Source organism: Apteryx mantelli, chromosome 8 (assembly GCF_036417845.1).
Source record: "Apteryx mantelli isolate bAptMan1 chromosome 8, bAptMan1.hap1, whole genome shotgun sequence".
NCBI lineage: Eukaryota > Metazoa > Chordata > Aves > Apterygiformes > Apterygidae > Apteryx > Apteryx mantelli.
Window position 1 is genome coordinate 38526871 of NC_089985.1, and position 22908 is coordinate 38549778.

The 22908-nt window shown below is 38.0% G+C and overlaps 1 protein-coding gene across 2 annotated transcripts; it reads right to left on the reverse strand.

Annotated features, from left to right (window-relative positions):
- Positions 1-711: 711 nt before the first annotated feature.
- Positions 712-21137, reverse strand: OMA1 (OMA1 zinc metallopeptidase). 2 transcript variants are annotated; one of them, XM_067301310.1, is made up of 9 exons: positions 21014-21135; positions 19561-20089; positions 17970-18198; positions 16599-16772; positions 16392-16499; positions 14553-14681; positions 11236-11310; positions 9777-9926; positions 712-2330 (listed from the first exon to the last, which is right to left on the reverse strand). In XM_067301310.1, the coding sequence occupies exons 2-9, from the start codon at positions 20079-20081 to the stop codon at positions 2109-2111; spliced, it is 1608 nt and encodes a 535-aa protein (XP_067157411.1). In that variant the 5' UTR covers positions 20082-20089; positions 21014-21135; the 3' UTR covers positions 712-2108. The 2 variants fall into 2 exon arrangements, with proteins under 2 accessions (XP_067157411.1, XP_067157412.1); XM_067301311.1 differs by lacking the exon at positions 712-2330 and adding an exon at positions 2341-3171 and having other exon boundaries at positions 21014-21137.
- Positions 21138-22908: the final 1771 nt, after the last annotated feature.

Below are 22908 nucleotides of genomic sequence, written 5' to 3' on the forward strand. Positions count from 1 at the left end.
CCAATATTCCACTCTAATACTTAGGCCGCTTAAAATAGACAGTAGAAATATGAAACTTGCGTAGTTTCATTCTTAACCTTGAACGCTATTAAAACTCTTCTATGTTCTCCCTAGTCTTAACCGACATAAACATCAAGTTGCATGTCAACCAGGAACCCCGGATAACAAAACAAGCTTTGACACTGGAGCGAGAGAGAGGCAGCAGCATTGCAGTCCTGGTGTTGCAGTATAAACTATAAAGGCCACAGGGAAATCTAGATGGTGTATTTTTCTGTTTACCTTCAGGTGACAGCGTCCAAATACTTTAACACATCACTGAACGTCTGTTACAAAAACTCCTGTCACTAAGAATAAAAATAGATGGATGAATAATGGTCAGGCTGGACTTTCTGCCTCTTGCCAGTAGTATCGAGGAGAGATTTTAAAACAGCTTGCAAGCAATATGCAGCCAATCTAGACCTATATAATCAGGCCTAGAATCATCAACACAGTCAATACCGCAAATACAATGACTTACCTCCAAATAGAGGTAAGCTGGGTAGTTGCTAGCATTTCTCAGAGGACCCTGGTTCTTTGACTGAAGTCAGTAAAATTACTGGTTTCACAAACTGTTTTTCAAACTACAGATTCACTGACAGCACTGAAAACTTTTTTTCCCCCCTTTTTAAACTTTGCATTCTGATTAAATTGAAGAAATATGATAAGGTCTGCCCCCTCCATATATAAAAAAAGAACATTTTAAAATATCATACATTGCCAAACCTTTTGAATGCCCCTTTACTGTAAAATACTACCATACATGAAGCAGATTTTTCTTCCTATAGATAAACTTTATTTTAATACAAAGTGAGTAACAAAAAAAAAAAAAAAAAAGCAAGTACATCTGAACAGATAAAAGAAAAGGATTTCATTTTTCATTTTTACTTGCTCCTGCCTCTTTCTATTTCTTCCTGTAAGATCAACATAGAATATTTTCATCAACAGGAGAGCAAGGATCTGTCAACCAGTGGCAAATAAAAAGATAACATGCTGACTATGCTGGCTGGTCCATCAGCATTACCTATCTTGCGCATATTGATCTCCATAGTAAAAGTCATGTTGGGGGGCAGCAGGGTGTGTTTTGTTGCTTTTTTTTTTTTTTTATGCCCAGGATTAGATGCCGGTTTCCTGAGAAGTCCCCTTTTAGCATAGGGTACAACTGCTAAAGCTGTACAGGTAAAAAAAAAATCATTACTTGTGTCTACTATCTAATATATTTCCATAGCAGCAATTACTTGTATCCAGACTGATATGTCCAGATCAACTGCTACCAAAATAAATCTGGCCTCTGATGAGGCATCCCGAGCATTTAAAAAGGATACCACAATCATCCTTGCAAAGCACTGTAGCGCTACAAACTGGTTCTTCTACAGCATTTTTAGAAGAAAGACTTCATTGGAAAATTATTTAATTCCTCTTTTAAATTGAACTTTGTGCAACACTTTTAGGTTGCTTTGAAGAGAAATGTTGAATCAATATATATTCTAAAATGCCTTAGCAAGAAGAAAAATCCCAGCAGTAAACCCACATAATTAAGTGGGGGCATATCCAGGCCATAGGCTATTTTACTGCATCTCAGCTTAATATTTTTAAACATTTTATATGTGGAACAGGCAATATGTTCTCATCATTATTTCTCAAATGAAGTTGAACAGATCTAATCCAAATTACAGGAAGATAAACCAGACAACTTAAGTGATGAAAACTACTTTCCTCTCTGCTTTAGGGATGCTTCTGGCTCATCTGTCCTGTGATCAAGGTGAGCCTGATAAAGCTGAAAATTACACTGTGTGACTGGATTGTACAAGATTATCTTTCCCCTGAGAAGCGTTTTATTTTTAGTAACCCTTGATGAATAATAAGAAACTTTTTACTCCAACATACTGCTCTTCTTGTGTGGGCAGAGCTCCTTATTGCTTTGAGTGGGAGATCACAAGAAAGAAACATAGAATATGAATGGCTAGATGTTCTTTATGGTTCAAAGACAAATTTGCCTTAAAAGATAGACCTTCAGGACAGCGAGTTTCATAAAAATTGAATATTATTGTCACCTTTTGGTAACATTATCATCAAGAGTTTGTAGGTTTAACTGCAAAAGTTACTGGCATATCTTCCACTTTTTGAGTGTGAGGCAAATCCAGTTTTGGTTTTGCAAGATCTTGCTTTGCAGAATTTTGGGATTGTTGATCTTTAGATGATTCCAGAAGATGTTGCATGTTAAGTCTGAAAATGAGGCGAGGATCTGGTCCAGAAAGAGATGGGCAATTGCAGCTCTCTCTTATTTTAAGAGCCTGTGAATACATAGGAAAATAAGTCAAGCTCACTCAAAAAACTTCAGTCAGCTGTTTGGCTTCCCAGTAACGTCTGCATTTGCTACATAAAGTTTAGTGACTATAATGTCAATAGAGTTGTTAGTGAACAATTTTTCAAGAGAAACCAAGAATTCTTGGGAAGAAAGGTAACATTTAATGTGGTAGAACAATGAAAAGAATGAAAGAAGATGAATGAAAAAATGTTTTCTCAGCCAGTCTCCTGAAGAATGGATACTCTAAGAGGTACCACATAGGTAAATATGAAGTTTTTGAACTATTTCTTGTGCCATTTGTTCACAGCAGTACCTTTCTCCCATATTCACATGTAAATTAAAATGACTGCATCAAGAAAAAAGAATTGTGAGTAATCTACTTCATCAGATATGTTTCATTACTGAAATAACTGTATATACGTATCTGACTCAAAAGAGGAGGGAAAAATCATCAATAACATAATGGACATTTAACTGTTCAGCACAGAGATCCAGAGAGTCAATCAATATAGTCAAGGTCCAGTTGCACAAGTGATCTCATCTCCAAAAAACATTTGAACACACAACTCCCAAGTGTTCTCAGAAAACAATGTTCCTAGAATAGAAAAATGTACCTGGATTAAGAGATTAGCACTAAGAAATCAAATTTTAATTACTTCTGCTTACAAAAGAATTAAAGCATCATTATTTCCATTTTACAGATTAGAAAGTGGAGGCACAAAGGAGTTAAAGGATTTCCTGGAGTATCAAAATCCCTGAGCACAGTCTTCTTGTACTTCCTCCAGCTTTGTATTCTGGTTCACAGATCATCCTGCCTTGTAGGCAATCTGAGAAAGGTATGAAAACAGATGAATTTCATCTCCCAAAAGCATTGTGAAGAAATTGATATAAAATAGTATAAACAGCTGTTTTGAAGGACACTAAAGCTGGTGTTCATTTTAATGAAATTAAACATACTTTCACTAGCCGACACAAACAGGCAGCATGCTTTATAGCTAAAAACAGTTACCACAGAACTCAGTTTGATGTAGTACTTTCCAACCAGTTGTCCACAGACTTACTAGTAGCCATGAATTTTCCCACAAATCCACATAAGCTACCAAAGAGAAGCAAATTTCTATACATTACATAGAAAACTATTACTTGCAGGATTTTGGAAGGTTCTACATTTCCGCTGAGAACTATTTTTCAAGATTTGCAAGATGAAATACCAAAATCCATTGGTTTAAATGAAACAGCACAAGAGTAGTCAAAAACTAGTCTGATATTTAAGTGCTAATCAATGCCATGGTCACTTTCATGTAATGTTAACTGTATTTCAGTCTCAGTTAAAAATATACACCTGTGGGCAGATGAACATCCAATTTTATTTTTCTTTTTTTCATGGGAAAGTAAGTTTGTATGTATATTTTACTCCTTTTTTCTTCATAATTGTGTTCGTGAATGGTAACAGTGACACCTGTCCTGAGTTGCAGACAGATGCCTGCTGAACAGTATTGGGGACTGTTGTCAAAAAGTATTAGGGACTGTTTATTTGCTCTAGATGGATTAAAGAGGAGGAAGGTAACACGTTTTCACAGCATTCCTATCACTGCACTTTAAAATTCTGCTTTTTTTTTTTTTTTTTTATTTGCTTTATATATACTAGATTTGGCTACACCTATTTAAATAATGTAGAGTCTACGCAGATAGTGTCGCTTGCCTCTAACTCCCTATATGGAGGGTGTCCTACCTTTCCAGTACACCTATGCAGAAATATTTACTCATCATTTTGAAGTTATTTTGTACCCTTTCACCAAAGACAGTGGGAGCAGCTTACCGCAACAGTTTTTAAAATGGAAAAATAGTGCTTCTTAACTAATCTCTTTGTATAAGGAAGTACCAATGCCTATCTCTCCCTAACTTTCATGTAGTAAACTGGTAAGAATTTCCTGTAAATGCCTAGAAACAAACAGAATTTAAAAGCAACAACTATTTTTTAGAAAAAGACACGTTCCAGAAACATAACAAGAGTTTTCTCAGCTGCTTATTGCTGAAATACAATGTTTAAATCACTGGACACACAAGTCTAGATTAGGCAATTGTCTAACTTTTTAAAAACAATAAGAATAAAGCTTTCAGTATTTTTTTTCCTATAAAGGTGATTGTCCATGTAGTCACCAAATGTTAACTATACTTCTGAACACTCTTCTGCTTCAGTGACCAATTAATTTCTAAACTGACATTTATGACAAATCAAGTTTTCCCTTGTTCTCCTCCAGAACATAAGCTGCTGCAAGACTGCATTAATGTCAAGCAGCATTATTCAAGGCAAATGGAAATATAAAGATTTAGATTGTATCCTGGAAAGTGCAATGTAATCCTCTTTTAAACTAATTTAGCCATTTTAAATCTCTGATTTTCTTGGCTATACAGTGCCTGGCTTATTTCCATGTTTTCATTTATCTAAAATACTGAAGTCACAACATCAAAGGTCAAAAACAATACTTCAGAGTTAACACTTTTACCCTGTGGATGTCTTTGCTTTCTTGCTACACATAAAGCTGTCCAAGAGGGAAGGAGATGCCAAGATAACACATCAACTCACATGCCATTAAAAATACTACAATCTGAGAACGGAAAGCTATGTTAACATGTCATCTCACTGTTAAAAATAAATATGACTACACACTCTAGTCAAAGTAGCCTTTGTATGTATGTTTGTGAAGGGTATGAAAGATTCAACCCTATTTAGAAGGCGTTCTTCATTAGCTCAGTTGGCTACTGCCATTTTGTTTTGTGCCAGCACCACTGTAGCATCATTAAGATGACAGTAACTGACTGAGGAGCTCACAATATATTTTTCCTGAAAGATAAAACAGCCCGACATGGTCAGCCATATGGTACTTTCAAAATCACTAGCAACTTCAAATTCAGTAATTCAATATTGCTCGAGCAATTTGGTCGTCAGTATTTAATCTTGACAGTTTGGGCAAGAGGACAAGTAAAAACATTCTTAATGAAGCACATGCATATCAATGTTATAAATAAGAACATTTCACTGACTGCATATACTGAAGAGTGTTACGAATAAAGAAGATGGACAGAACTGAGACAAGGTTAACTAGCTAGAGTGAGTACACAACTGCACCTGGGAAATGAGAGTACTTTAATGCTGTTCTTCTCAAGTTAACATTAAGACAGAAGTACTGCTGTTCAGAATAAAGACCACCTGCACGCTTACAGGTTCAGAAGATCTCAAATTATAAAACAGGAAAATTTTTGCTTGTAAGCAGCAAAGGTGAAGCAGTTTCTTAATCAATATGATTGCAATCACCTCCTGCAATGTGCTGGAAGTGGGGAGCAGTAAGAATCACGGAGTTCTGCCTCATCCTATTGCTTTCATATAAAACCTACCAGTAGAGACAAAAACAGGGAAGAAAATTTTTAGCTTTCCTTATTATTCCTTCAACACTGTCACAGATCCAGGCTAACTGCATCTCAAACCCTTACAGTCTTTCTGAGTGCATCCTAACATTCAGGCTGCCAGCTCTCTCAGGATAAAAGTCACAGCATTCTTTTGTCCTCAAACCAGGCCAAGGGTTATAGTCTCTTGTGTATTAACTATGATTACCTTGGTAGGGCTGACTTATGCTCTGACCTTGCAATTCTGACAAAAACAAAAGGAAAAGTCAAGAATGTAGGTTAAAAAAAAAAAAAGTTGAGTTGCAAAATGAATTACAATTAGCAGGGGATATAGAAGGCAACAGGTTCTATAAGTAAAATAGCAGTAAAAAGATGATAAAAGAATGGATAGGTCTACTGATGGAGAAGAAAATAGAATGATATATAATGCTAATACTCCAAATCTTCCACTGCTTCAGTTGGCACAGGTAAGGAAAGCTGTGACAAAATAACAACTCTATGAACAGGATACAAACACAGGTCAGAACTTTTAATTCTTATTTTCCTATTTAATAAGTTTTCATATTGATAGGGCTTGAGCAATATAATCTGAAAGTGCTTATAGAATTATCTGAAGTAACCTTCTAATCAGTAGTGATTACCTGCAGGTCTCAAAGTAAACAGCAAATATACCATCTCCTCTTTGAAAAGAAAGAGAAATAAAACTACCTTCAATATCTGAAATGACATCAGATTGAGAAATAAACAATAACTACCCAAATGAAAATAAAAGTGATAGTCAATATGGATTTGACAAGAACAAATCTTGACAAAGCGAATTAATTTACTTTTTCTTTTTTTTGACAAGTTGATTGGCCTAGCAAGCAAAAGAGAAGCAGTAGAGGTGACATATCCCAACTTCATAAGACTTCTGAAATCAACACAATGTGGCATTTCCCAAGAAAATTTGGGAAACAGAGTTACAGTGAATCAAAAACAGAATCTGAGTCAACTACATGATGCCACAAAAAGCAAATATCACGTCAAGAAGAATCTTTGTATCACCGAGAAGGCACAGGAGATAGTCTCCTGCTTTATTCAGCATAGTTGAAGCTTCAACTGATGTACAGTGCTTTATTTGGACAGCATACTAAGAAAAAGGTAGACAAACTGTAGGCAGTCAAAGAACATTAAAATAAAAGGTTCAGAGATGAACCAGAAGATCCTTCAGCTTCTTTCTGACAATGCACTTCCATGATTTTTCTCTCCAGAACAATGGTAAGCATCATTCCACTAGTACAGAACTATTTTATGATTTCTTTTCCTGAAAGTATTTAAAAAATTGTATGCATGCACAGGGCTTCTTTAAGTATCTCACCATCTTCCATGTAGGAATTTTAGTAGACTTCAGTTTCTCCATTTCCCTAGTTTACAATCCAAACCTCTCCCAGTCTGAGGAGTTCTTCAAAAATATGGTAAATCTTTTTAATTTTCTTCATAGCCTTTCCAGGACAATGTCACTTAGTAACTGCTTATAATTATGTATTTACTAGTTCCTTGGTTTGGCCATAGCTTGCAACGGCCTGTTTCCTATTCAGAAAGCAGAATTTAAGATCTTTAAAACTCACTTGATTTTCTCCCTGGCTTTTAACTATATGAAAAGAGAATCTCTTTGATATTCCCGTTTTAATTTACATTTCCTGAGACTATTAAATCACATCATTGAGACATGCAACTTCATCACCTGAAGAAAAGTCTTTGTTTTATAAGATCACAGTTTATTGTGAACTTGCTCAGAAATTTGTAGAGAAATATCTGAAGGGCCTGAGAAGCCCAAAAACTTGTCCCTGTTTCCCCCAGGTATGGTACCTGGTCTAATAATAGATATTGCCTTGCCCTGAAAACTATTTCAGCTTCAACACTACCAGTATATGAAACACTACATTTGTATCAATATCTTTAACACAAACCATTTTATTTCATTCTTATTTGTTGGGGAAAGACCACTTCAACTGAAGTAATATTCAAAACCAAATACAAAGGTAAAGAAAAGCAGAATTCCTTTAGGATTTAAGTCCTTGCTTCTTGCCCATGAAGGATCCAATACTGAGACTAAGAAGTACAGTTTCTTTATATAGAGATATTATTAACAGCCCTTTTAGAAATTTGGCTTCTCCCTCTGAGCTCTGAATATCTAATGGATATTAACACATGGTAAATACACTGCTCTAAAAGAATGCAAGTATGTCAATGAAAAACAAAAAGCTGCTGATAGTAAATGACAACAAAGACCATGGATTCTCTTCACATGCCTGAGATTTAGCTTCAAGAAGCCAGCTGTCAGAGGAAGGAGAGTCAAATTTTTAGGCAAGAAGTCTCCAACAACACTTCTCCGTACCCCCTTTCATTTTTATCTACTTCTACTGTATCAACCTCACTCACCTAGTGAACTTCTGTTCAACACAAAGCCTGCAGCCCCTGCTTTCCCATCCTTCTCCAAAAAAATGTTTAAGGTAAAAAGCAAACAAAAATATCCCTAGTCCTCCTCAGTTGTTCTTTGGAAGAAAGTTTCCCAGCCTCTGCCCCTCCTGCAAGTTAGAGCAGTAATGCAAAAAAGAAAGATTGTTCCACCTGGCAAACTACAAGAGATAAGACAGAAATAATATGATTGCCAGGTACACACCAATGCATAACTTATTTGCTCAGTCCTGGAATTCATTTCATTGCTACTTTATAAGCCAGTCAATAATTGTATAAAAATAAAGGATCCTGAACCCTTTACAGTCAATGTAACTATAATTGAGGCTCCACAAGAACCATCATTTTCCAACTCTGCTGCTCTAATATACATGTTATAAAATGCATCAAAATATTCTCACAATCTATTTAAATATCAGAAAGTCATTTCTGCAAAGTACAGTATGTGCAAATTAATTTAATATATTCAGCCTAACCAGTCTCCGACCTCCTACCCCTAATCTCTATTTTGACTCATGCCATCATTTAGAATATTTACTGCATTAACTCTCAAAGGATTCATGAAAATCATCTCTCTTTCTCCTCTGAAAACAGTAAAACACCTCAAAAAGGAAATTGCCAGTCGGTTTCAAGAAAGAAGGAAATTTCAAAATACAGTTCAGCCTATTTAAAAACAAGGCTTTGCTGTTGTTAAGTCTAACAATCCCTATCTTTAAACAGTTCTGTTTTTTTTTTTTTTTATTTAAAAAAAATAGTAAACAAATTAAGAGTACTAAGCTTGGCACGGTTTTCAACTACAAAACTAACATTTGGCTAACAACAGAATTTTTGCTTATGCTACCAGCAAGTAACACAGCAAATTAAGAGAATCCCCAAGCAGTTATCCACTTGGCATTCCTCTGAGAGGAAATCTGAAAGAAAGAACAGACTGCAGATTGATGGGCAATTGCATGAATTAGCTCCTTTTCCTTAGAGTGGGGTAAAATTTACTCCCTAATGCGATGGAAGAGTTAGAGAAATGTGAGGAAAAAAGAGGCTGCAAAATCTAGAGAGACCTATCATAACTAGGGCTATTAAGAAACCTTCTACTGGGGATTTGACATTCTTCTGAGGCACTGTTATTCAAGGTATATTCAATCCTGCATCAATGAGAGAGACAGGAATTGATGGAGCATTCTCTACTTGATAGCCTAGGGCTAGCTACCAAAGCAAGAGAAGACAAGACTGTTTAAGGACCCAGCTTAAATTCCAGCTTCCAAAATGGAAAAAGGATGGATGAGACTTGTGTCACTATCATATCTATATCAGAAAAATATTAAAAAGCAGAAGTATTACACTTCAATCAGAAATCAGAAAAATATCCTAGAATATAATTACATTTTACCTATGCTGTCTTAATTTTTCCTCATTTAATAAAAGCTTTAAGAAGGTTGAGTTTTATAACAGAAAATTTCTGTAATGACAAATAAAGATAAGCATGATGCTAAAAAAGTAGCTTGTGAACAAACATCAAACTAGTTCTGGCAACCTTTCTCGGAGAAAAAGCCACGCTTCTCTCAATTCTGCTCACCTCTGGGATAAGCCGGTCTAAGTGTTCAGCTCTATTTTCATGAGAAGGGTGTGTGGAGAGCCACTCTGGTAGCTTGGGCTGCCCTTGAATAGTTTCTGCTAATTCCATCTGTTGCCAAAATACACTGCTTGCTCTCACATCCACACAAGCCTGCAAGCAGAGAGGAAACGTATACGCCATTGTGTTTTTAAGGTACTAGAATACACATTCTAATGCACATTGAATTACAGCAGACATCTTATATTGTAGATCTGCAAAACCTCTTCAGATGGTCCCCCTTATATCAGACAGAAAAAGGCTATTCTAAAATGCTATAATAAAGTAAAAACTCCTTCACAGAGACACTGGATCTATTCCTTCTAAAACCTGTGTAGTTCCACTGATCTTAAAAATTTTATACACGAAATAGGAGGAAAAAGGATCAGGCTCACAATTTCTGGCATTTATGCTAGAAATACCGTTTATTACCAAAAGAGGAATTATTAAGAGCAATATCGCTAAAGAGCAATTATGTTTTCCCATGGATTGTATTATTCCCCTAGATGATTTTAAACAGCAAGCGCAGTTTCAGTCCCAGAATCAAATTCATTAAAAAAAAAAAAAAAAGTCTGCCTTGAAGAAATATTAATAATCCTATTAATAAAAGGAAATCTTCCTTATGAAATATTAACACTAGAGGGTGCTGCTCTCATAGTTATCTAACTCTCTAACATTTTTCTAGCTCTACTGCACTTAGCTAGAGCTGGCAGATTTGTTTTATTTTGTTTAATTTAGTTAAAATCCACATGGACAAAAAGAGGTGAAAAAAGTTCTGAGTAGTTTCTGACCAAATTTTACACTTACTTTAGCAAAGCCATATTATTTTCATGGCTGTATTTAGATTAAAATATCAGAGAAGTAGCTATATGCTTTGTAATTATCAGCAACCACAGAAAATATAATCACAATACAGAAAAGTTCTTAAATGTAACTGTACTGTTATGCAAGTAGACATTATAGATCAGAATACTTTAAGTGCACCAAAATATATTAAAGCATTCCTCCAAAGTGCTTGTAATAGATAGAAATTAGGCAAAAGACACAAAATTAAAGTACATTTTATATCATTGCATAAAATTTAATGGTTTTTTTTTATGAAAGCTCACTATTTGGCTTTCTCTTCTTTATAAATATGTAGCTTTTTCTTCTAATAGTAATAAGCCATGTAGAAAGTATCCTTTGCAGTTAATAATGCTCCATCTTACAAATTTTAATTTTATTACATACAGTTTAGCCAGAACGCCTTTGTCTTCCCCTATAAACTGTTCTATTTTCCTGCTACTTCATAAACCTGCATTTCTTAAAGATTTAGGGGATCCTGAAATGAATGATCCTCTGTATGAAGTGTGAAACTCGCTCAAATTTTAATGGAAACTGAAAAAATGGTAAGTTCCTAGTAGAGCAAACCATCTGTAGTTACCTTTGCTGCAAACTGAAGTCCCACTTTATCAGCTTCAGCTTCCAATGTCCTGCTGTATGGTCTATCAAAAATAAACTGGAAAGAAGCACAACAAAGCAATATTTCTTGTCTTTGAACACATACAAAGCAAGCAGCATTGCAGTTATTTTTCTAATCTTCTCATAAGAAGAAGCATTTATCTATCATATTAACATTGCAATTGGTCAGTCCTAATTTTTCTTAATCCAATCTTTAATTCCATTTTATGCCATTCATTGATTCTGTATTCAGTGGAAAATAATTAAAATTATACATATTTTTACAGCCTTTACCATCAACAAGTTTCATGGCGTTTTGCAGCACTCAAAGGGACAATGCCAACTTTAAATTAGTTGATTTAAAACATTAAAAGCAAAGACATATTACTGATCAGGGTTGCGTGCAAGATTCACAGTTAGAAGAAACAAGTTGATTATGCACAAAATGGAAATTTTTCACTTCACTCTAACTGGCATTGTTTAAAATTTTAATTGTAGCAACTATATGCAAAAAAATCCAATGGCTCCCTTAAACTTTTATGACAACTGTCTTTTAACCTCATGTGACCTACATATGCATGGTAAATAGCCCCCAGTATCAAACATAACCATAAACACTTCCATGCAGAAACGACTCCTCTTTCATGATTATACTCCTAACAGAAGTTGTAAATTGTCCTTGAGAAATCTAATCAGAAGATATTAATCTGACCAACTTCTACCTCTTTTTTTCTGGGGGATGATACTGTATTAATAGGCACTAAAGGACATAGGCAGTTTTGTCAAATAAATATTTATTTATATAACCCAGGATTTTCTGGCACATATAATTCACATAGTTTCGGACAGCCCTGCCCTAGTACATCAGGTTACAGTAAAGGCTAATTAGGACTTGTTAAAACAGCTTGTTCTAGTGTGTAAACTCCTGCAGAGATTATAAGGAATATGTCACAACATTCTGGTCTGGGCATGATTAGGAAATACCAACTGATGAGTCAGAGCGTGCAAGTTAAGTGTAGAGAAAACGCTTTTACCAGCTCTTTATCTGGGTAGAGAAACATGTCCTTCTTATGCATTCGGGGGGAGGGGGGGGGAGTTAGAAATTAGATCTTGAAACTCTAAAATTCCTGTCAGAAATTAGATGCAATAAGAAAGAAAGATTTAATTTTTCAAGTCACTGGCCAGAACCATGTGTATGTTAAAGAAAAGGAAGTTCCAGGTAAGCTGACAATCAGGAATCAGTTTCCCCGTGAAATACAAATCTGATGGCATTACCTGGAAGACAGAGGGAATATGAAGTACTGTATTTGTACACACTAGTGTGGGGGATGTAAGTAAACCTCAGGGTCACATGTTGGGCTATTCCAAGAAAGTTCCTAGGCTCATGTGATTTAGTTTCCCTACAAAAGAACTTTTGCTATAAAAGCAAAGTCAGTGTGTTTCAGTTCAGAATTATATGACTAAACACCATCCACTACCATGAGACACCGTAAGAGAACTTAAAAATTTCCTAAGGCAAAGACAAACCCACTAGTTTTGGAGAGAAAAGCAGGACTGAAGCTAACATACCAAAAGACCTAACAAGAGTCACTGGAAGTTACTTACAGTGAATAGCTACAAATCAACAATAGTCATTAAGAAAAAAAGTAGTCTCTGAGGACATAGAAGAAGAACAGAGACTGAAACAGAAGTGAGTTCTGCAACGTGGCTTAAATAATCCAAAGAGTGGTGCAAGACACTACCATGGATAATAAGGACAAACTGAGATGCCAGAACATTAGAAAAGAAAAATAGGGAAGAAAAGAAAATGTCCTGAGAAAGCGTGCAGAAAGAAACATTTTCACGTAAGCATGATAGGCAGATGTTGAATGGCAGAAGCAATTATATGTTGCATTCATGGGTAAGCAACAGAAACAAAACTCTCTATTCAGCACCTTTAGAATATGGGATGAAGCTTTGCCAATATTTCTTATCACTTTATTCTGTATTACATGCGGATACATTTAATTTTATTGAAGGTGAGCCTGATAAGAATTTTTAAATGGGACATTACCGTACAATAGATCACAGAAGATCTTTTCTATAGCACAGTAGGACTATGAGCTTAAATCCAGATTCCATTTGCAGTCTAAAGCACAATTCCAAACTATGACACCACTTGCTAAAATATCAGCTGCAGTTAAACTATAAAAGGAAAAAAGTTTTGAAGTAAAGATGTTGACAGGGAGCTAAAACTTGTTGTCTAAATTACGAGCAGTCTCAGAATTGACTCACTTGGCTTTTTTCCTAATTCAGCTCTTCAAAATACCAGCTAGCATTCATTAATGTATTGTTTTTTTAGCTACTTGTACAAACATCCAAGCTCTTTAGAGGTAATTTATGTTCAGAATCCACACATCTACCCATTAGGATAAGAACTGCCAAACAGATTGGTTATGTTTAATTTTATGTTTTGAAGAACCAGGAGGAAATACTAGGAAAAGCAGCAAAAGAAGTCAAAGAAACTAAGGAGGTTTTTTATTACAATGCAGACAAGTTTTACAATGTAAGCAAATTTTCTTAAAAAGAAAAAAAAATTGTAAGAAATAGATCAATAACTGTCCAGAATCAGACAGTAAATTAGGCAGCAGAAGAAAGATGGCACTATAAGAACTCTAAATTTTACTTTATTGGAATTTATGCTATGTGAAAGGATTATATTTCAGTAAGTTTTATTATAGTGTGGTTTCTACTTTAAAAGAACATTTAGATTCTCAACTTTCTTATCTTGGAAATGTTTTATTACCACTAACAATGCATTTAAAAGATACTCATTCCATATATTTTAGTTTGTTTAGAAACAATTTAACAGCTATTCAAGACGGAAACTTGGCACTTCAACATCTAGAGCTTTAGAAAGTAAACTACATTTTAAAAAGACAATCATCAAACTTAACTTGGAAGCAAATATGAAGGACCTGTCCAGTCCAAAACCCAATCATTATTTAAGAAGATCCAAAGTTCTTCAAAAGGATAAAAGACAACACATATCAACTAAAGCAGAAGTATATTTATAAAAACATACTCCCTTCAGAAATAAACCCAGCTATGCCGGCTTGTAATCTCTCTCTCATCTTTTTGCTGAAACAGATTAGTTACTGGTACTATCTCCCAAAGAATATAAATGAATGTTTTTCCATGCAACTAAGGAATGACCATATGAAATACTTAAACACATTAGCAATGAATGTCAGCATATAACAATTATGCAAGTCGATGTATTCAAGTAAGTTGTATGAACTATTCTATAGTCAGTCTTACCTCCTGCAACTTGCTCTGAATCCACTGGCCAACAACCGCCAAACTATCACGAGGACAGATGGCCCAAATCATAGTGAGAAAGATGAGTGATAGGAAATCCAAGAAGTGAACCAGACTGGCCTTCTCTGCCTGAAAACAGAAATGGTCCAGTTTTCATTCCTTACTAAGTTTTTTTTTTTTTTTAATAATATAATATAATTTGGAAATACTATAAAATCGCCCTTTTTTTTCAGTGCAAGTATGCAGCCAGACATACAGGGCTAACACAAGCTCCTCTGCTCACGCCAAAACAAAACAAACAAAAACAGTTGGATACAGGATACTTTCAGTCTATAATCCACATCAACTATGTAAATACAACTTGAGCAAACATATCCTGTCTGTCTCCAAAATTGAGAGATTCAAAGCCTGGGATAAGACGATAGCAACATACAGGTAGAATTCTCCAGCAAAAATGCCATGAAATAGTTCATGTATATGTAAATGTATATGGAACAGGTAGACACTAGTCTACGCAAAAGATCTAGAAGACTGTTCTTTACATTAACCTGAGAGGAGATAGACAACTTTTAGACAAGAATCCCAATAAAATAAGGGGACAATATGCAGTCCCACCTACCATATTCATTTTTTATTTTCTGTTGTGTTGTTTTAGTTTCAGAATCTAAGAGATCCTGAAGAAAGGAATTAAAGTTCTTCTGGTTTTTGGACTTCTATTTGACACGTGACAAACTGATATGAGCATTGACAAGGTGCACCACAAAACTGGTTAGCCAAATCATACAATACTTCTCTCTATGCCAGTTGGGTGATATAGGTTCCATACAAAGTAAGTTCTTTTTATTATTAGAAAAGTTTTGTAAAAAGTTTAACAAGTCTTAGCTGGCTTAACTGAGCCCAAGGAATTACAATGTGAATACTGTTGCTCATCCAAAGGCATACAAGTTCCAGTAAGCAATTCTCTTGGTTTGTCAATGCGCTTTTAAAATGTATTTATCCATTTCCAGATTACTTTTGCAAATTTATGAGGATCTTTACTTTTAAAAGCTCCTCATTAGGTTTTTCTGAAACTAATGAGTATGTAAAGACTACAATTCTTTAAACTACATGGACAGACAGAAATTATTTCAGAGGCAGACAAAGAAGTACTTTTTAGCAAATCATCCCAATCTAGAACAGTGTAAGGCAGATTTCTGTACCATCCTCTTTTTTTTTTTAGGTGCACCTACAAAGCACAACCAAATGATTGCACTGATTCTGTGCAAATGACAAAGAAATCCCTATTTCAATGCATTCATGTCAGAGTATGGAAAAATTAAGTTTGTGAAAGCAATCATTTGCAAAAGCAGAATCAAGTTCCAGGCATTCTGGAGTTCATAATTCTAAAACTGTGTGCTACACTAATAAAAATATCATGTATTTTAAAAAAATATGTTAAGGTATATCCACTTCTGTGGGTATTAACAAATCTAGGAGTAACAAACTGGGTTGCTGAGCGCCTCCAGTTCCTTACATCTGCACTATAGAAGGAGGGACATCTCCAGACCAAGTTCTAAATGATTGTTAATAGTAAGCCATAATCCATCTGCAGAGTTATGAAAAAAAAATACTGACAGACATTGTGCTAACACTGCTGTAGGATTTCCAGCAGTTATCAAGAACTACATAAAGTTCTAAGGATATACCGCATGAGAACACTCATTTCAAACTCAGTATTTCATTAATGAGGAAGAGTCACACTGAAACTCTGCTTGGCAGCGATAGGAAAAATCTTAATTAGAAGAAGTAATTAGAAGTAATTTAAGAATTTTAGAAAGCTTTCTTTAAATAAATACTTACTGCGTGTTCCAGCACAGCATGAGCTATTTCATGTCCCAAAATGAAAGACAACTGGTGAATATCAGAAACTGCATTTAGCAGTCCTGTGAAAACAAATACTTGTCCATTCTGTAAACAAAAAGAAAAAGTGCAATTTTACATAAAAGATATAGAAATAAAATGTTGTTTTAATATTGCTAATAATTTTTGTGTTGGTGTTTAACTTACCGGAAGCACAAAAGCATTTACACCTGGTTCTTCAACCACATGGATAACCCACTTCTGCTCAGAGACCTGTGGGATGTCCTTATTGCTTTCAGATAAGTGACCAACAACTCTTTCCACAACCTGATAGCGTGCGTCTGTTGCAGGTAACATTTTATTTTTGAATTCCTCCATCCACTGAAACAAAAATTTATTGATGAATGTTTGATGAAACAAAAATTCAATTCATCACCAGGCAGAATAAATATAGAGTAAATGACTAACTGGTAAACTCATTTAGTGACTACATACAACTTAGTAAAGATCTAAATTGATAGTAAATACTTTTATTTGACACATGTGATAATACAGTTTTCATCTGTTCTTCATCCATACAGCCAAAGCCAATATACTACAGTTCAGACTTTCAAACACACAAGTTAAGGAATAAACCTTAAAAGGAAATAAACTGAGCACAGATCAAGAATAAGACCTGTAAACTTGGCCCTACATCCTCCTACCTCTGAGGCATTCTTAATGCATAGTTAGGCAGGGCACCAATTTGGGGAACCTTTCTATATACTCCTTCTGAAATCCTATTTAAATTTAGTTTTTCTATATCTGTACATTTATTTTGTAATGTATAATCTGGAAAAGATTATATAAAAGACAATTCATCTATATCCTTATACTTCTTCCGCTCTGTTTACTTATCTCACATTCTCTGTAATACAGTAATACAGTGATGTCTGTGTATGGCTGGATTATCAAGTCTCATTGACATTAGAACAGAAAGCTACAGAACTTAGAGAAAGTTATAGAAATCAAAGAAGAAAGCAACTAAACAGAGATTAGCTGATCAAAAGAAAAAAAGGGGTAGAACAGAAGGCATTCTGAATGGTGGAGAGTATTACCTTACAAGATGACAACTGAAAACAGAGGACCTTAAACAAGAGCCAAAGTGCTCAAACCAGCAAAGAAAATGAGACAGGTCTGAGCATGTACCTATTAGCTATGCTTTTACTGCTTCTACATGATTGTTATATTGCAATAACTGTGTTAGAAGTACTTGCTTCATTCATGTAATGTGTTCTTTAACCATCATGTGTTCTTGAACTCTGAGAAAGAATTTAGGTAAGTAATGGGGGTGTTCTGGGAGGTTTTGAGTGTGAAGTGCAGCAAAGTACTGTAAAATTCTCATTTCTGTTGAGGGATAAAAGAGAATCTGATTGCCAGGAAGTATGCCAGAGAAAAGAGCTGAAGCCTTTACTTTCAAGTTCAAGACTTATTAAGGACACCACTAGGTTTGTTTGGCCATTTCAGTAACTGGACTACATCATCACTAAAAAAGCAGTAACAGTTTTAGAGCATTTTGAATTTACTTTAAAATCTTACCATATCATACTCCATCTGTGACAATTCCCTAAAATGTTCTTTTCCAAACACCAACAGTCGAGCACGCCCTGTGATGGGTGTCTCTTCCAAGTGAGTAAAATAAAACACAATAAATAAAACTCCTAAGCTACTGACACTCAGAAGTATCTTCCATTTATTTTTCCTTGCACTTTCCTTGAAGAGTTCCCGTTTGTTAGGAGGAAGTGCCTTCCACCAGTTTCTTATGCTCCTGTAAGACACAAACATTGTCAATCTAGGCTGTAGTTAAAAAGGGGGTTGTTATTGTCTGTCTTTGCTCTACTCCCTATTACATCCTCACCTCACGTGAGAGCATGTGAAAGGTTACACTCTACTTGCCCCCCCTACTCCATTCCCTTTCCTCCCTCACACAGGAAGCAGGAGAAGCAAAACCCCTTAGTATCTTGCTCTATCGCCCTTTACCATGTGTAAGTGAGAATGAGAAGAACAAAAGATAAATCTAACACCTCTGATAATGGAAACAACTTTCTTAACACTGTTGAGCAAACTGTCATTTCCATTCTTTTTCCATTCTCTTGGAAAACAAATCACTTTTAGCAAAACATTTTTCTAAATTACTCTAAATTCTAAATTTTCAGGACAGCAGTTCAGTTTAAATCTGAAAAGTTTTGCTTTAAAGATGTTGCCATTACAACTGGTACAAGATTAGGGAAGATTGGGTTTTTGGCTTATAGTTTTATCTGCTTCCATGCAGAGCTCTTTTGAACTCCAAAACCACTCAATTTGACTATCAGATAACACTTGGAATTCTAGTTTTGTAACACACAGAGCACACACAAGATGACAAACACGAATTTAGTCTCTAATTAAACCAGCCTTGCAGTGCCAGAGCACCTATGCTTGCAACAGACTCAAGGCATTGCTGCCCAAAACTCAGATTATTCACCAAAAAAACAAAAAAAAAAAAAAAACACCCAAGAATCAAACTTCCCCTGCTTCCCAGCATCAGGTGGCAAGGGACCACCTGGAATTCAAAAGACAGCAAGTGTCCTGGGCAGCACATTCCCCCACTTCCAAAGCACTGTCCACATACCAAGGAGTTAGAAGAGAACAGGGTTATCCAACCCAGAACAGCCACCTCAGCCCTGATATATCTAGAATACACGGAAGGCTGTGGAGCACAAAAGCGTGCAGCGCATACAGAGTCTTGGGAAGCAGCAACACCAAATGGATATTTTGTTTGTGCAGCTATGGCTGGCTGGTACCCCACAGGATACTGCTTTGCTGTTGAGTGCTCAGCATTTCTGAAATTCCAAGTTAATTTTCAAGCCTGATTCTTAATGTCTTCTTCAAGGATAAAGAAAACATTTTTCTAACACAAAGCTACCAAAGGTAGTTCCCATAAGCTCATAGCAATTTTAGCTGGAGGTGGGTAAAGACTGGTTCCTAAAACTGGAATAAAATCAAATGTACAAGTTGAGCCTCCAGTCCTGCAAAGATTTACACAAATACTCAAATGAAAACACTTCATGTGCGCATATCATTTTCTACGAACAACAGTGAACCTATGCACAATGAGGTCTTACTGTCAGAGGGGAAGGTAGTATTTTACCTGCCAAGAATGATAGCAAGTAATTTCTGAGCTGGTTTAATGATAATCCAGAAAAGAGGAACTGGAGCAGCCTGAAATGATGGTGATATGTGAAAAAACCTGATGATTTGAATGTTCCAAGCAGAAAAACGATTTGGGAGTTGCACAAGGGAACTGATTTGGAGGGAAGTGATCTTCTCCACCAGTGGCTGAGAAGACAGGAAGCAAGATCTTGCAGAACTGTGGTGGGCATTCTTGCATACTTCTGTATTTACAACATTCAAAAGACACCTCTGTCCTTTACCAGTTGAGTTTCCATAGTAGTTAGGGCTTCCAGACAAAAAGCAGTTCCTAGTATTTCTACTCAAATCTAGCCTCTGACATGTATCTAGTATACGGCTGACTTGAATTCGGCAATGTCTTGCATAAGATCTATAGAAACTACTGCATTTCCCCTGTTTGGTCAAAGAAGTCAAATGAAAGAAAATACAGTTCCTGCCGGGAAACTTTAGACCACAGACGATACTCATACCCCCTTTCATGGGTTACCCTGAAACAAAACAGAAATAGCATAGACATAATAAGGAAAAGCACCCAAACAGGAAACCCTGAAACATCATTTCATCTGAACAGATACCACGTATCTGTTTACCAACAGTTGGGGTGTACAAAAAAGTCACAGTTGCAACTGCATCCTGTTGCAGATTTAAGATAGGAATCTGTTTAAAAGTGCAAAAAAAGGCAAATATTTTACATTTTATAACTGAGAACAAAGTAAAGTATCTTTTTTTCCCCTCTTTTCTTCCTCTTTAATCACCAAGATATTAGAATGCTAACAGGTGCCCCTTATGGAAAAGGCTTATACACAGCATCACCTTTCCGTGCTCAGCTCCTTGCCACAGGTGTTACTCACACACACGCACGAGCAGGGAGACGTTATTTAGCATTTTGCTAACACCTTTCCTCTGCTCTGGAGCGCACGGTGCGCATGTGCCGTGTCCGGCCTACGACAGAAACGACTCGGCCCGGCGAAACCCCGCGCCTCGCGGCCGGTGCCCTCTTACTCACCCAGCGCGGAAACACCCTCCCGCCCAGGCCCCGGCGGCCGTTTTCACCGTTAGCTCCAGCGCCGCCCCCCCAGCCCCGCTCCCCGGTCCCCGCCGGCCGGGCGGCGCTGCTCCCCTCAGGAAGAGGAACCGCAGCGGCAGCTCCACCCCGCTCTGCCTTTCGCCCCTCTCTAAAAACGGTCTGACGCGGAGCGGCTGACCTCGGCCCTCCGCGCCCAGGCAGGCCGCGCTCAGCAGCCCCCCACCCCCACCTCTGGGCGCGATTATCGCGATAGGGCTAGACGTGAGGAGGCGCGAGCGCGGAGGGGGGGGGAGAGGAGACGTGTCGCACTGAGGCGCCAGAGGGGGGAGGGGAGGCCTAGGGACCGGCTCGGTTGAACACCTCCTCCGCGGGCTCCCCTACTCACCGCCCCGGGAGGCGGAGGCGGAGCCGCCGTCGGTGCGGGGCCGAGGCGGAGGCGGAGGGCGGGAGCGCGGAGGCGGGACGGGGCCGGCGCTGCCCCCCTCCCCCCGCTCTGAGGCGGTGGCGGCCTCGCGCCGCCTCGCCGCGACCGTTGCGGAGGCTCCGCCCCGCGGCCTCGAGCCCCGGCGCGCGGGCGGGACGGGGCGGGGCTTCCCCAACGGCCGCGGCGAGGCGGGAGGGGCGCGAGGCGGCAGCACCCGCCATTTCGCGGGATCCGCGCGCGCGGTGTCTCCTCAGGGGCTGCTGAGGCGCCGCCGTTCCCCCTGCCCTGCCCGCCGTGCTGTCGTGAGGCTGCGGCCAGGCGGGCGCCTGCGCTTCAGGCGACTCCTGCATCCTTGGTGCTGGCCCAGTTACGAAGCCCTAGGGCCGTACAGCAGCCTGTCCTTCAGGCCCCTTCTGCTCTCTGTCTTCTCAGCCGCCCCTGCTCCGTCCCTCGCGCTGGGTTGCCGCTGTGGCCTGGCGTCAAGGCGCTTGCCGCTACTGCATGGGAGCCGCTGCCACCGGGAGCGGTGGGTGGGGAGGGGATGGCTGGCTTTTCCCAGGCCCCAGATGATGGCCAGCTGCTAATCCAGTGTGTAACTTCTGGCCAGCCCCTCTGGCCTAACAGTCACGCATCTACCTAGATGCTGAATTGAACAAAGGAACTGACAGGTTACTTGATGAAGAGGTGCGGCTGGAAGGTGCGGGTGGTAATGACGGGGCAGCCCACGCTTCAGACAAGCCACAGGCCTTTGCTGTAAACAAAGGTCCCCTTGCTGGGAAAGGTGAGGAAACGCAGGCCTTTGCCCTTTGCGGTCACATACAGACTGTGTGAGCCCAGTCCAGCACTGCTCCCTGTTCGCTGAACTCCTCTTTATTCCATCCCTTTCTACTATCGGCATCAAGCCTCTTTGCTGGCACAGTCCTTTCCACTGGGGACAGCAGCCTGGGAGATGCATAGTGACTGGACTTCGGAGTCCAGGCCAAGAAGAAACCTTATGTAGTGATAGGTAAAAACTCTCTTTTCAGTTGTCGCAATTCCCTTTTAAGACCTGCCCTGCCTCTTTTAACATAAGGGATGTGAAGGGTAAAAGCTGTCAGTCAATTAGCGTGGCATTAATTTTGGTGACTGTGAGCTTCAGTCATGAAAACAGCTGAGCTGCAGCAGCCAAAAGGCAGTCTGTCTAACCTAAGGCCTGTGTGCATCTCAGCTGTCAAAAAATAAAGAACTGGGATGCAAACTCTCATTTATGACTGTCTCCTGATGCTTACGTCCTTATTTCTTAGCCTTTGTATTTGCCTGCTTTTCTTGTCCTCTTCATCTAGCATTCTCCATTCCTAAGCAGAGCATGAAAGCTTTCTACCATCTGTGGAACAAATTTCATTCTTCCACCTCACTGAGTCTCCATTTTCCTTCAAATCTCAAAGCTGAAAATGGGTTTATTTCTTTGCATATTTCTTTCTGCTATTATTTGTTTCTCCAATTGTGTTATTGAACTCTGTCTGCATAGAGGGTATAGGAGCTATTTCTGCATTCCTCACCTAAATTCCTATTAAACTCAGTGGATGTTTTGAGTGTGCAAGGAATACAAGATGGGGCTAAAAATTTGTATTCTACGTTCTGCACTTCTAAAATCTCCAAAAGCGGCATTGCTCATAATTAAAATTTAAAAGCAGACAAGCAGCAAATACAGCACAGATAATTATAGGATATCTCTGTCAGATACCAACTCTAAATGTCTTTCTATGTGAAAATCTGGTAAATAGTTGATCACTGGATAGTTATAAAGTGGTATTTTTCTATACATAGACAGCTAGTTCAAAAAAACATTCAAACTAGCCATTTTATACCATGGCTAC

Coding starts and splice junctions, on each gene's coding strand:
- OMA1 (XM_067301310.1), bottom strand. CDS start 20,081: ATGAAAGGGGGTATGAGTATCGTCTGTGGTCTAAAGTTTCCCGGCAGG. Junction 11,311..14,552: donor TTCAGAGCAAGTTGCAGGAG/GTAAGACTGACT, acceptor GCTTCTTTCCAG/TTTATTTTTGATAGACCATA. Junction 9,927..11,235: donor GACTTCAGTTTGCAGCAAAG/GTAACTACAGAT, acceptor CTCTGCTTGCAG/GCTTGTGTGGATGTGAGAGC.